General features: G+C 42.4%; 1 protein-coding gene across 4 annotated transcripts in view; it reads left to right on the forward strand.

Moving 5' to 3' along the window:
• Positions 1-14,568, forward strand: part of Adcy10 (adenylate cyclase 10) — an 88,121-nt gene that overhangs the window by 20,074 nt on the left and 53,479 nt on the right. For all 4 annotated transcript variants that reach the window (XM_085842556.1, XM_085842557.1, XM_021150515.3 and 1 more), the window contains 6 exons: positions 265-369; positions 3,055-3,093; positions 3,293-3,436; positions 6,888-7,093; positions 9,781-9,877; positions 12,161-12,249. In XM_085842556.1, coding sequence (XP_085698682.1) covers positions 265-369; positions 3,055-3,093; positions 3,293-3,436; positions 6,888-7,093; positions 9,781-9,877; positions 12,161-12,249 — 680 coding nt within the window. The remainder of the gene's footprint in view (positions 1-264; positions 370-3,054; positions 3,094-3,292; positions 3,437-6,887; positions 7,094-9,780; positions 9,878-12,160; positions 12,250-14,568) is intronic.

Below are 14,568 nucleotides of genomic sequence, written 5' to 3' on the forward strand. Positions count from 1 at the left end.
GGGGAAGTGTGTGGCCTTTAAACCACGGAACAAAACCTTCTATTTCCAACCCTATGCCATTATCACTGTTTACACTGGGAGCCTAGAAGGAAGAGATGGCCTTTCCCGACCCCAGCCTACTAAATTCCGCATGCACGGCTACTGTCTGGCCACACACTAAGGTCATTTGAAACTCTGCCACTTTTAGTGGATCCCACTACGGGGCCAGTGAGCCCTCTGCTGGCTGTGCTTGACTCGAAGGAAACCAGCTGCAGTTTCTTACAGGTTTTACTGCAATGACTGAGAAGTTCAGCACGGCCATGTACATGGACCGAGGAGCCGAACAGCTCGTGGAGATCCTCAACTACTACATAAGTGCCATAGTGGAGAGTGAGTATCCTCGGGGGTCGCTGGACAGTAGTCAGACTGTTTGTATTTGTACAGTCACCTACCGTTCTCCATACTCACCAGGAAGTCCACACACACACACACACACACACACACACACGAACACACACACACAGGCACAGGCATACACACTCATAGGCACACACACAAACACACACACACAGGCATACACACTCATAGGCACACACACAAACACACACACTCACACACGCACAGGCACAGGCATACACACTCATAGGCACACACACATACACACACACACAGGCACAGGCATACACACTCATAGGCACACACACAAACACACACACATACACACACACACAGGCACAGGCATACACACTCATAGGCACACACACAAACACACACACAAACACACACACACAGGCACAGGCATACACACTCATAGGCCATAGGCACACACACACACACACACACACACACACACGTATGCCTCCTTCTGATTAGCGGTTTGTTTGTTTTTGTCAACTTGACACAAGCTAGAGGCATCTGGGAAGAAGGAACTTTGAAAACAAAAAACAAAACAAACAAACAAACAAAAACCCACCTTCATCGGAGCTGGAGAGGTGACTTAGCGGCTAAGAGCACTGACTGCTTTTCCTAGCAGTCCTGAGTTCAATTCCCAGCAACCACATACATGGTGGCTCACAACCATCTGTAATGGGATCCAGTGCCTTCTTCTGGTGTGTCTGAAGACCGCAACAGTGTACTCATATATATAAAATAAGTATAAGTAAATCTTGAAAAGAGAAGAAAAGAAAAGGAAAAGGAAAAGGAAAAAAGAAAAGAAAAGAACACCTTATCAGGTTGGCCTGTTGGCAAGTCTGTGGTGCATCTTCTTGACTGATAGTTGATGTGGGAGCTTCCAGCCCACTGTGGGTGATACCACTCCTAGGCAGGTAGCACTGGGTCATATGGAAAAAGGCAGTCTGGATGAGCCATGGGTGCAATCCAATACACAGCACTTCTCCATGCTCTCTACTTAAATGGCTGCCTCCACGTTCCTGCTTCACTCTTGCCCCGAACTCCCTTCATAATGAACTGACAGATACAAGCTAAAACAAGCTCTTTCCTCTCACAGGTGTAGATGGGGTTTATTGCAGCAAGAAAAAGCTAACCAAGATGGTCATCAGCACTTTTAATATGCTACAAATCAGTTAAAGAATATGATTAAGCCGGGCGTGGTGGCACACGCCTTTAATCCCAGCACTCAGGAGGCAGAGGCAGGTGGATTTCTGAGTTCGAGGCCAGCCTGGTCTACAAAGTGAGTTCCAGGACAGCCAGGGCTACACAGAGAAACCCTGTCTCGAAAAACCAAAAAAAAAAAAAAAAAGAATATGATTAAGCCTTATTAGTAAGACTACATGAGAGAAAGAATGTTTTGTGTTAAAGACCTGAGTTTATAACCCAGGCTGGCTTGGAACTTATATAAATATGACCTTGAAGTGTTTTTTAAAAAATCTTCTTGCCTTAGCCTGCCAATACTGAGATTATAGAAATGAGCTACCATACCTAGGTTGATGTTCTTTAAAGTTTTATTTATTAATATTTATTCTGTGTATGGGTGTTGTGCCTGCATATTTGTCTGTGCACAGATGCATGCCTGGTATATACAGAAGACAAAAGAAGATATCAGATTCCCTGGATCTGTACTTATATAGATGGCTGTGAGCTGCCACATGGATGCTAGGAATCAAACCCGGTCCTCCGGGAAATCAGCCAGATTTTTTGTTTGCTTGGGGTTTGTTTGTTTGTTTTGTTGGTTATTTTGAGACAAGATTTCTCTGTGTAGCCCTAACTGTCCTGGAACTCACCCTGTAAACTAGTCTGGCCTCCAACTCACAGAGATCTGCCTGTCCCTGCTTCCTGAGTGCTGACATCAAAGGCATGCACCACCACCACCAGGCTCAGCCAGAGCTCTTAACCACTGAGCCATCTCTCTAACCCTAGGCTAATGCACGATAATGTAGAAATAAAATCTATGACCCCTAAGACTTAGTAAACAGAGGCAGAAAGAACATAACGTTACTTAAGTTACATAGTGACTTCCAACTAGTCTTAAGTTGTGAGACTGTTTCAACCCCCATCCCAAAAACATAGTGGTAGAGTACTATCCCAGAATGCAACAGAAAAGCTGGCCTATAGAGAGCATTCTTGTACACTGGGAAGAAGGCAAGCATCCTTGGGTCTTGGGAAACTCTGCCCTCCTGTTTCCTGGCTTGTTTGATTTTTGTTTTGTTTATTTATTTGTTTTCTTAGAGCACAGATTTGGTTGTGATGTTCACTGGCCTACACAGAAGTAATGAGATATCATGTTTGATAGACGTGTATTTTCTAAATTGCTATTCTTACTATCCTGTTTCTTCTCCTCTTCCTCCTCCTCCCTCCTCTTTTTCTCCTCTTTCTTCCTCTCCTCCCCACCCCCACCCCCTGCCGCAAGACAGGGTCTAGGATTTAGCTATGTAGCCCAATCTGGCTTCAAACTCACAGTAATTAATCCTTCTCTCTCAGCTTTCCAAGTCCCAGGACTACAGGCATGTGCAACCATGCTAGCAACCCTGCTTCTATTTTACCAATGAGTAATGTTCACTAAAGAATCAGTCTGACTTAACTTTTCTTTATTTCTTCTTCTTCTTCTTCTTTTTTTAGAAGTGCTGATTTTTGGAGGAGACATCCTAAAATTTGCAGGTATGGAAGCTATCTGAGATGGGGAGGGTAGAAAGGAAGAACCAAGTAGTCTGTCCCATTACAAAGGAGGCACCCCAGGGAGTCGTGGTCAGGGAATGGGTTGAGAAATGTTTGAAGCAGCACAAGCTTGTGCAATGTTCATGCAAAACACCCCGATCTCCAGGGTAGGGCCAAAGTCCCCAGAGCGTCTCTCTTAAAGGTGATGCCTTGCTGGCCCTGTGGAAAGTGGAACGAAAGCAACTGAAGAACATCATCACGGTGGTGATTAAGTGCAGCCTGGAGATCCATGGCTTGTTTGAAGCCAAGGAGGCTGAAGAAGGCCTGGACATTCGAGTTAAGATCGGTAAGTATTGGTAAGAGCCGGTCACAATGGTGTATGCGTATAATCTCAACTCTTGGGAGCCTGAGGCAGGAGGATAGCTGAGAGTTTGAGGCCAGCCAGGGTGACATAACGAGACAGCCTCAAAAAAATACACAAAAGATTTGTGAAAGAACAGATGCTACAGTAGTTGGGGTCTGGGTCCTCATGCCTAGAACATGCTGGCTTGGCCCTACCATGATGCTTTGGAACTGGGCTAACCAGAATATAATTTTTTGCTCACTCACTGACCATTTGAGAGAATTGGAGATGATCATGACGTCTATAAAGTAGGCTATTATAAAAGTAAAGTAGACTAGATGTGGTAGGACACATGCCTATAGATGCCTATAGTCATATCACTCAAAGCATACAGGAAACTATTGTGAGCTTGAGGACAGCCCAGGCTGTACAGGGAACCTTGTCTCAAGAAATGACTACTTCTGGGCTTAGAGATATAACTCAATTTGCAGAGTGCTTGCCTACCATGCAGAATACCTTGGGTTTCAAGAACCACATGAACCAGGTATGGTGGCAATGCTTATAATCTTCGCACTCAGAAAGAGGAGGCAGGAGGAGAAGTATAAGATTACCAGGGGTGTAGCTCCGTTGCAATAGTACAATGATGTGCGATTTCCTGAGTTCCGTTCCTGGTGTTTTATAAACCAGGCGTGATGGTACATGCCTTTAATCTTAACATTTGGGTGGTAGAAACAGGAGGATAAGAAGTTCAAAGTTCCTTTGACTTTTCACAAGTTCAAGGCCATCTTGGACTATATGAGGTCTTGTATCAGTAATAACAAGGAGGAAGAGATTATCCTCATCTTTGTATAGAGTTTGCTGATAGCCCAAGCCACATAAGGTTTGTCTGGTGTGTGGCACAGAACAAGACCTGAATAAAGGAATTGCTGTCACTGTTATATCTTGTTGCTTGTCAAGGTTGTATAGCATTAAGTACAATAGAAAGTCGTTTGCCATTACACAGATTCAGCAATGCCATAAGACTGGTTATCTGATACTTCATAAGAATACTATACAGAGGCTGGAGAAGTAGCTCATTTGGTTAAAAGTATTGGTGGCTCTTGCAGAGGACCCAGGTTCAGTTCCCACCACCCCCCAGGCACCTCACAGCCATCTAAAACTTCAGTTCCAGAGAATCTAATGGCCCCCTCTGACCACCAACAGCACCAGGTGTGCACACAGTTTACATACATAATTGTAGGCAGAACCTTCTTTCGAATAAAACAATCTTTTTGTAAAAAGGAATGATAAACAGTTAAACAAGCTGTGCCTGCAGCATAGCTCAGTGTCTATAACTGGGCTTGTTGAGGGTGTTCTCCCAACACAGTAACAGCCACACTCGGCTCCGTACTGCACAAAGACTTTTCGTGCTTTCTGTTGTTCTCATCTCATCATGGCACCAGAATTCAGGGAACGTGGTACCCATGAGAAACACAGTTCTGAGAGGTGTGGATGGTATAACAGCTAGAGCTGTGGGCGGTGCCGCTGGAGACCGAAATGTATGGATGTAGAAATCTCAAACATGGAGACCAGCAAGATGGCTGAGTCAGTAAAAATACTCTACATAAAAGTGGAAGAGAACAAATTCTACAAAGTTGTTCTCTGACCTCATTGTACATGGGCAATGGTGTGACTCTCTCTCTCTCTCTCTCTCTCTCTCTCTCTCTCTCTCACACACACACACACACACATACAGACACACTCACACTAATGATAATTTTTTTTTAAATCACAAATATCAGAACTAATGGGATCATCATAGGATCATAGGATCAGAACCTATGATGATAGGTTATCCAATTGATTATTTCTCTTTATTTAACTGTTGTCTTAGATAATCTATCTTTTTATGCTGATTTTCAAATTTTCCAAATAAATATATTCTTTATAAGACCAGTCAATACAACAGTGAATGTGATTTTTGTTTGTTTGTTTTTGTTTTTATTTTTATTATAGTGCACCAAACTTAAGTAGGCCCCAAGGCTTTAGCATAACTGACTTCATGATGGAAGTACCATTCTGGCTGTAAAACTTGGCATGTACACACAGCACCACCTGCCAAAACTAAAACAAAGACCTAATCCATCGAAGTCCATAGAGTTCTGGGGGAGTCTCTAAATGTCCTAACCTTGTTTTTTAGCTTCCGTAGTTCTGCTCCCAGCTAACTGTTCTTGTTAACTGAAGTGTGTCAACCCAAAACGTGGTTGTTGTGCTTAGAAGCTCATCCTGAGAAAGGCTCAGGGCTACACTGGGATTCTGAACACCCAGTGTAGTTGCTGGCCAGCTAATAAAGACTTTCTGTTGGCTTAAATCCATGTTCGAGCAGTCTTCTCTGGTGAATTCCCCGCAACATTTTTTTTTCCCAACTTCACTCAGAGAAACTAATGTGGTATACTCCTTGGAATGAAAACAATCCTGGCTGGGCATGGTGGGTACATGTCTGTAATCCCAGCGGGTGGGAGGTAAAAGCAGGAGGACATGAAAGGTCACGCTCTGCTACTTACTGAATCAGAGGCCAGCCTGGACTATGTGAAACCCTGTCAAAAAAAAAAAAAAAAAGATGATAGTAACCCAAACCCTCGTGTGCATTGTGAGGGGGCTAGTAGAGAGGTTTGCATTGTCATCGTTCCTCTTTCTCTATAGTAAGCTACGTAGTGTTGTGTTTTAGACGGAAACAAATATATATATATATATTACCAGGAAGACAACATGGACAAATGAGCATAGTTGGCTGCAGAGGGGGGCGGGGTGTTAGTGGAGTGGGGGTGGGAATGTACTCCTATAATGTCAGCACTTGGAAGAGTAAGGCTGGAAAATTGGTGGGAGTTTGAGGCCCAGCCAAGACTACAGTCACAAACAGAATCGGCACAAAGATCAAAGATGAAAAACAAACTTATACTTTTTGTATGTGTGTATATATGTGTGTGTGTGTGTGTATGTATATATATGTGTATACAATTTTCATATGCATGTCATATCTTACAGCATCTCTGTACTATTATTCAGTTGCCAAAAGCTTCATTTCTCAATTTGAAAACAAATGAGAAGAAGCCAGGCATGGAAGCCCATGACTTTAATTCCAGCACTCAGGAGGCAGATGGATCTCTGTTAGTTCCAGGCCAGCCTGGACTACTGAATGAGTTCCAGGACAGCCAGGGCTGTACAGAAAAAACCTGTCTCAAAACATCCCCCATCCCCAAAAGGTGAAAATTAGGATTTGTGCTCTCTAGCTTTAAAAGACGGGGCCTCTGGAACGGCTGGGACCCCGTAGAGGCATTTCTGATTTCTATGTAAAGTTTTAAAAGTGAGATTTTGCTTAGAGGTTGTGTAGCCACATCTGATTTTTTCCAAGATCCAGTACTTCTGGGAAATACCCCAGAACATGTTGTGTAAACCCATTGCTTGCTTCCTTCAGGGCTGGCTGCTGGCCACATCACCATGTTGGTCTTTGGGGATGAAACACGGAACTACTTCCTGGTGATTGGCCAGGCGGTGGATGATGTCCGCCTTGCTCAGAACATGGCTCAGATGAACGACGTTATTTTGTCACCAAACTGCTGGCAGCTCTGTGATCGGAGCATGATTGAAATTGAGAGGATTCCAGATCAGAGAGCAGTTAAGGTGAGCGTGCACTGTGTCTGCTACCAGTGTGTGCCAGCAGGCTGTCTCCACAGAGTCAGGGTTAGCCTAAGGACATGGCCTGTGGGAGGAGCCAGGGCTGCTGAGCCCAAGAAACACATGTTCCTCCCAACCCTCCACTGAGGGTAAATGAAGCTATGGGGTGACCTAGGGGCAGCTGGGAGTTGTAGTATCTGATCCTCATTTGTTTGTTTGTTTGTTTGATTGATTTTTATTGAGTCAGGGGTCTCATGTAGGTCAAGCTAACCTTGAACTCATTGTCCTTAAATTACTGATCCTCCTGCCTCCACCTCCCGACTGCTGGAATTTCATTGTGTGCCCTGTGAATGGTAGCACTTGTTTTCTCTACCAACAACCTCCTAACACCCACCGGTGGACTGTCAGCTATTTGCCAGACATACCCCCATCTGTTTTTGCCTGTTGCTTCCTCGTTGTTGGACTAAATTTCTGCATTTTTAGAGGCAGGAATACCAGAGGATGTGCCAGACTCATGTATTGTATTACAGAATTCACAATTTACCTAAGAATATTTTAGGCATTAACTTTTTGTTTTTAACACGTGTAAGAAGGAAATGGGGTGAGAATCCCTCCTGAGAAGCCGGCACCCATGTTCTGAGTGTGTAGTGTCCTTTCTCTAAGTGCCCCCCTCTCTCTAATGTCCATGCGTGAATGGATAATGCCCTCCAACTCTGTATCCAAGTCTGCAGAAAGAAAAGAAAGAAAGAAAGAAAGAAAGAAAGAAAGAAAGAAAGAAGGAAGGAAGGAAGGAAGGAAGGAAGGAAGGAAGGAAGAAAGAAAGAAAGAAAGAAAGAAAGAAAGAAAGAAAGAAAGAAAGAAAGAAAGAAAGAAAGAAAGAAAGAGAAGAGGAAAAAAGAAAAAGGAAAGAAAGGGAAAAAGAAAGGGAAAAAGAGGGAAAAAGAAAGGGAAAAAGGAAAGGAAAGGAAAGGAAAGGAAAGGAAAGGAAAGGAAAGGAAAGGAAAGGAAAGGAAAGGAAAGGAAAGGAAAGGAAAGGAAAGGAAAGGAAAAGGAAAGGAAAAGGAAAGGAAAAGGAAAGGAAAAGGAAAGGAAAAGGAAAGGAAAAGGAAAGGAAAAGGAAAGGAAAAGGAAAGGAAAAGGAAAGGAAAAGGAAAGGAAAAGGAAAGGAAAAGGAAAGGAAAAGGAAAGGAAAAGGAAAGGAAAAGGAAAGGAAAAGGAAAGGAAAAGGAAAGGAAAAGGAAAGGAAAAGGAAAGGAAAAGGAAAGGAAAAGGAAAGGAAAAGGAAAGGAAAAGGAAAGGAAAAGGAAAGGAAAAGGAAAGGAAAAGGAAAGGAAAAGGAAAGGAAAAGGAAAGGAAAAGGAAAGGAAAAGGAAAGGAAAAGGAAAGGAAAAGGAAAGGAAAAGGAAAGGAAAGGAAAAGGAAAGGAAAAGGAAAGGAAAAGGAAAGAAAAGGAAAAGAAAAAGAAAAAAGAGAAGAGAAGGAAAGAAAAGAAAAGAAAAGAAAAAAGAAAAAAGAAAAGAAGGAAGAAGGGAATGTAGGTTTCTCAGGTTTTATTTGACTTCAGAAAGAGATAAAGAACAAAGACTTTCAGGGTGGAAAAACATAAACAAGTGGCCCTTTGTGCATACATACTGGCCTTTAAGGTCTTCTTAAAAAATAATTGGAAATTTTTTCTTTTTTTTCTCTTTTCTTTTTGAGCTAAAAGCTGAGCCTAGGACTTCGGAGCTAAGCATATGCCCAGTCTGAGCTATGCCGCTCAGCCTCTAAAATTACAACAGAATTTATTTTTTGGACAGTACCAGAGAACAGAAACACACACATGCTATGCCTGCAACCTGTCTCACTGAGTCATAGCGCTAGAATCTTTTTTTTTTTTTTTTTTTTTTTTTTATTTCAACGTTAAGGCAGAGCCTCACTAAGAAGCCCAGGCTGTCCTTGAACTTCCTTCATAGTATAGGAAATCCTTAAATGCTTTTATCTTCCTGCCTCAGCATCTCACATAGCTGGGATTATAGGCCTGCACTGCTGGCAACGGCAACCCGCCTCAGTTCAAAATTACAGCTTACAAACCCGTGGTCATAGTATGTTGGTGACATACACCTATAGTCTTAGCACTTGGGAGCCTAAACTTAATAAATTTGAGACTAGCTTGAGCAAGACCCCATCTCAAACAACAACAAACAAACAAGTAAATGATGCTATAGTTAGCGTGGTGGTAGAGTATAAGGCCCTGCGTTCAATCGCCTGTGGACCTGTGATGTGACCTTACTAGACCTGAAAAGATGGCACTTTCCTTTAACCCCAACACTCAGCAAGCAAAGTGGATCTTTGTGAGTTCTAGGCCAGCCTGGTCTATATTCTGAATACTAGGTCATTCAGAACTATATAGTGATATCCTATCTCAAAACAAAACAAAGCAATCCCTTGTACTAACAAACACTACCATGTCTACTAACAGTAATGATAACAACCACAACAACGATAGTAAAAATAAATGAGTAGGGCTTGGTGACTCTACCTGTAATTCTAGCCAAGACATAACGATGGCTGGAAGTTCAAGGGCCAGCCTTAAACTTGTACATTCTGAGCCAGTTGCTGTGTGTCCTGTGCTAGACATACTGTTTTCTGTGAAACAATATTCCTAAGGTCACGCAACCCTCAGAATAACAAAGTTTACTGTTTGTTTTATCTAGGTTAGCTTCTTAAAACCACCCCCAACTTTTAATTTTGACGAGTTTTTCACAAAATGTATGGGCTTCATGGATTATTATCCTTCTGGTGACCACAAAAGTAAGTAGCCTCCTTGTGTAGACAGACCCTTCACCTCTGTAGTGGGCAGTAGGGACATATGCCAGTGTCAGTGGCTCTGTGACAAGTGGATACACTCCTCCTCACAGCTCTGGCCCTCCACCTTGACATGAAGGAGACAGATTTCCCATTCTTCAGAACAAGGCTGGGTATCTAGCTAGCCTCCTCTCCTGGCCACTGATTCCCATCTGTCTACTTCCAAACACTAACAAGACAAAATACAAAGCATCCTTGACTCCTATTTACCCTTTGATGTCTCTCTCTATATATACTTGTGTCATGTCTGTTCTTGTATCTCCTTATTTACCAATAAATATGTACTGCATATTGTGGTGGTGTGAAATGTGGTGGTTCAAATATACTTGGCCCAGGGAGTGGCGCTATTAGGAGGTGTTGCCTTGTTGAAGTAGGTGTGGCCTTGTTGGAGGGACCTCGGAACCTCTAAGCCAGTCCCAACTAAATGTTTTCCTTTATAAGAGTTGCCTTGGTCATGGTTCACAGCAATGGAAACCTTAACTAAGACATATACGCCTTGGGGTGTGTGTTAACCCACTCTTCAGTAGTTCATTTTAAATTTATTTTTTAAATTTATTTTGGGGGGATACAGGGTTTCATTTGTACCCTAAGCTGGCCTTAAACTCATAATCCTCCTGCCTTTGCCCCTCTGACACTGGAATTAGAGGCCCAGCTTTAATTTTAATTTTTAAGAAATAGAATATGTTAGGCTATTCTCAAAGAGATCCTCCTGTCTCAGATTCTTGTGACAAACCTGTCTTATTTTCCTGGCATCCAATTTCTACCCTCTTCCCCCATCTGGGAATGTGTCAAATCCACTAGCTAGACCACTAACTAGATTCTGGTGATCTTGTCCTAGGAGGAAGCCTAGGTGGTTGACTCTAGGTGGCTGGCTTTGGATTTTATTGTTGTTTGAAAGTTCTAGTTGAGTTAGTTTACAGTTTCTAGTTGAGTTAGTTTGTTTACAGTGCTTTGTTGAAACTCGGGGGCCTTGTCTTCTGCTATGCAATCACCTTACCTCTGAGCTATACTCCCAGCCCCAGCCTTGCCTAGGTGGTTGTCTTTAGATTAATTCTCCCTCCCTGATGTGTAAAGGATTCAAGCTAAGGTTTTGTGTATACTAACCAAGTGCTTTACCAGTGAGTTACATGCCACGGCGTCCAAATATTGATGGTTTCCTTATTGTTCCATTTTCCAAGGCAGTCTCAATTAGCCAAGTCTGACCTCAGACCCTCCCTATATTATATATATATATATATATATATATATATATATATATATATATATGACCTTGAATTGCTTGTGCTCTAGTCTCCACCTCCAATTACCCACAGACACATCCCAAGGCACATGCAATGCACACTGATCAGTGCATGTGCAAATGAGGGGATGCAAGAACAGATAAGCACAACACAGGTAGTTATATAGAAACTCACAGGAACGTCCAGGACGAGTAGGAATCAGAGATACTCTGTGTTTTGCCTTGCCTCAATGATGTTTGGAAGATGGTAGGAGGGAGGTGGTAGCCAGGAGAAGAAGATAGCTAGATTCTTAGAACTGCTGTTCTGAGGAATGGGAAGTGGTGTGCCACCACCCCAGGATGGCTTTTGCCATTCTTGTTGTTTAGTTTTTCTTTGTTTTGATTTTGAGATGGGTTCTTGTCCTGTTGCCTAGGTTGACCTTGAACTTTGTGGCTCAGGTCCTAGCAGTCTTCCCACCTCAGCTTCTCTAGTGCTAGCGCTATAGGCACAAGCACCACCCTTGTCATGGATATCAAGCTCTCTATTTTCCTGGGGCTCTAACAATATTTGTTTTAGGTTTGCTTCTGTTCCCCAAACTACTATTCTCAGTGCCTTTCGCCAGTTTCCTTCCCTTTCCCCAACTGTTGGAGATGTCAGAGTGCTGTGTTTGACTTCCTAGTCTTCTCCATTCAATTCTTCTCAAACCATTCAATTCACTGCAAGCTTCCATATGACTACAGCAAGACACCTAAGAAGCCTGCGGTGCAAAATTCAAGATAAAATTCACAAGTAACAATCTTTCCTGGTTACAAAGCATTTTAGTTCAATCTTGATACCAAGCCACTTGCAATTAAATGTAGAGAAGCCCACAACCTATAAGAAGTCTTTCTGTCCATCGATGTCCTGGGGTCTCCCGGGAAACTGTAAGGAACACTGCCCCAGGGAATGGGAACAAGAAGACTTCTATCGAAAGCATTGCTAAGCCTGCCCTTTCCCTCTGCCCTCTTAGACTTCCTAAGGCTTGCCTGCATGCTGGAGTCTGATCCTGAACTCGAGCTGTCTCTACAAAAGTACGTGATGGAAATCATTTTGAAGCAGGTATTTTTATAATCCATTGTGTTCTATTTCCAGGTGGCAGGAATCTCTTCAACAGCAAGCTAGACAAAATAATAAACAGAACACAGAAGCTAGTAAAATGTTTGTAAATTTAAAAAAAATACTTTTTGTTGGCTCAACATATAGGTGTTACCTTAAGAAGTGACAACGACCCTAGAATACAGACTCTGGTTGCTTCAAATACCATGTTTCAACATGAAAAGTCTTTTAGGGGCATAGAACAAAAGACAGTCAGTTATAAGTCAAGATATTTTCACGTATATTGGTGGGAATGTCAGGTGTGGGAGGGGCAACTCTGTGCCATAGGTCTCATGTTCTCTGATGTTGTTCTTAGTTTGGGAGTTTCTAGGAGCTACTGGGTCTGTTAAATTATCACATTCCAAGGGGTTCACCTTATAATTGAAAAGATGTTAGGCAGAACTCAACAGGTAGGCCATGGATGACCATTAAGAGGTCTACAGATAGCACAAGATCTGGAGTTAGAGGTCCAGCTTTAATTTTAATTTCAAGTCTCTACAGCCATGAAGTTCTAGTCAATCAGTTCATCGTCCTTGAAGAATGTCTAACTGAGGCTTTTCTTTTCTGGGAATTTCATTTCACATTCTCCATGTATATATAAGTGACTTCAAAATTCATTATGCAAATCAGTATACTAAAAAATAGGGGCGGTAAGCTGGGCGATGGTGGCCCAAGCCTCTAATCCCAGCACTTGGGAGGCAGAGGCAGGTGGATCTCTGCGTTCGAGGCCAGCCTGGTCTACAGAGCAAATTCCAAGACAGCCAGGGCTCCACAGAGAAACTCTGTCTTGAAAAAACAAACAAAAACAAAACACCAGCTAGAAAAAGAAAAATATTAGGGGAAGCATGTGGCTCAGTGGTAGAGCATTTGCCTTGCCTGTGTAAAGCTCTGGTCCTCTCTCTAGCTTTGCTAAATCACTGTGAGAAGGACAGGACAGGAATGTTTCTCTTCAAGACAAAAACAGACAACAAAAAACAAACAAACAAGAGAATGAAAGAAACAAACAAACAAGGAAGGAGGGGAGGAAGGAGGGAGGAGGGAGGGAGGGAAGGAAGGAAGGAAGGAAGGAAGGAAGGAAGGAAGGAAGGAAGGAAGGAAGGAAGGAAGGAAGGAAGGAAAAAAGATTGTGTTAAATGGTAGAACATTTGTTTAGTGTGCTAAAGGATCTATGTTCAATTCTCAGTTTAATGAACAAAATCTATAGTTCCTATTTTTATTTTTATTTTTTGAGGCTATCACTAAAAGTTGCCCAGGGTGTCTTTGAACTCAAGTCTTCAGTCTAGGAAGGAATTAGCCTTGTGATCCTTCTGAGTTGCTGGAATTATGATCCTGTTTTTAACAGTCATTTAAAAGGGCAATAACCCTCAAGCGCAAGCATATGAGACTGCCCCTAAATGTACCTCACTGATGGCCACTACTAGTGCCCATGATTGTCCAAGAGAAAGTCTCCTACATCCTCCCCTACCTCAATAGATAGACCCCCATTAGCTACTGCTGAGATCATTGCCTACAAGGAGGGGGTGTAAGATAAACTCTTGAGTTGGTGAGGAATTTTGGGTAGAAATAATGAATACTGTTAAATAGGTATATCTGGGGCAGGGAGTGGAAAGAAGGGGGAGGACAGATCTTTGAAGACCTCACCAAGCCATATCCTAGCACTTAGAGGCCATGCATGCTCAGAGATGCCGTGGTCCTTTTTTTCTCAACCAAACTGAAAGCATGTGGTTTAATGGGATAATTTTTGCTAAAAATTACTTGTAAATGTATTTGAAAAAAATCATTACAGGGGTTATATATAAATCACATCATCTTTTGTGAAAAGAATACAGTTAAACGAACTTAATCCTGTGGTTAGCCTAGACAGTGAGGAAGCATGGTGACTTAATTCCCTGTACCACTTTCTATTTCTTCCGTAAGACATGTTTCACGAGGCTGGTGAGATGGCTCAGTGGGTAAGAGCACCTGACTGCTCTTCCGAAGGTCCAGAGTTCAAATCCCAGCAACCACATGGTGCCTCACAACCATCCGTAATGAGATCTGATGCCCTCTTCTGGGGTGTCTGAAGACAGCTACAGTGTACTTACATATAATAAATAAATAAATCTTTAAAAAAAAAAAAAGACATGTTTCACATTGCCAGCAGAGAAACTGATACCTTTGTGTTATTTGGACAGAAAGTAGAATGACTATCCCCCATTGATTTGCAAAGTACTTCATTTAACCTAATTCAAGATGGATGACTGGCAGTGATGATTTGGGAATTCTTTTTTCTCAAAGTGGGCG

The sequence above is a fragment of the Mus caroli genome, unplaced genomic scaffold (genome assembly GCF_978045245.1).
Source record: "Mus caroli unplaced genomic scaffold, Mus_caroli_1 scaffold_1, whole genome shotgun sequence".
Classification (NCBI taxonomy): domain Eukaryota; kingdom Metazoa; phylum Chordata; class Mammalia; order Rodentia; family Muridae; genus Mus; species Mus caroli.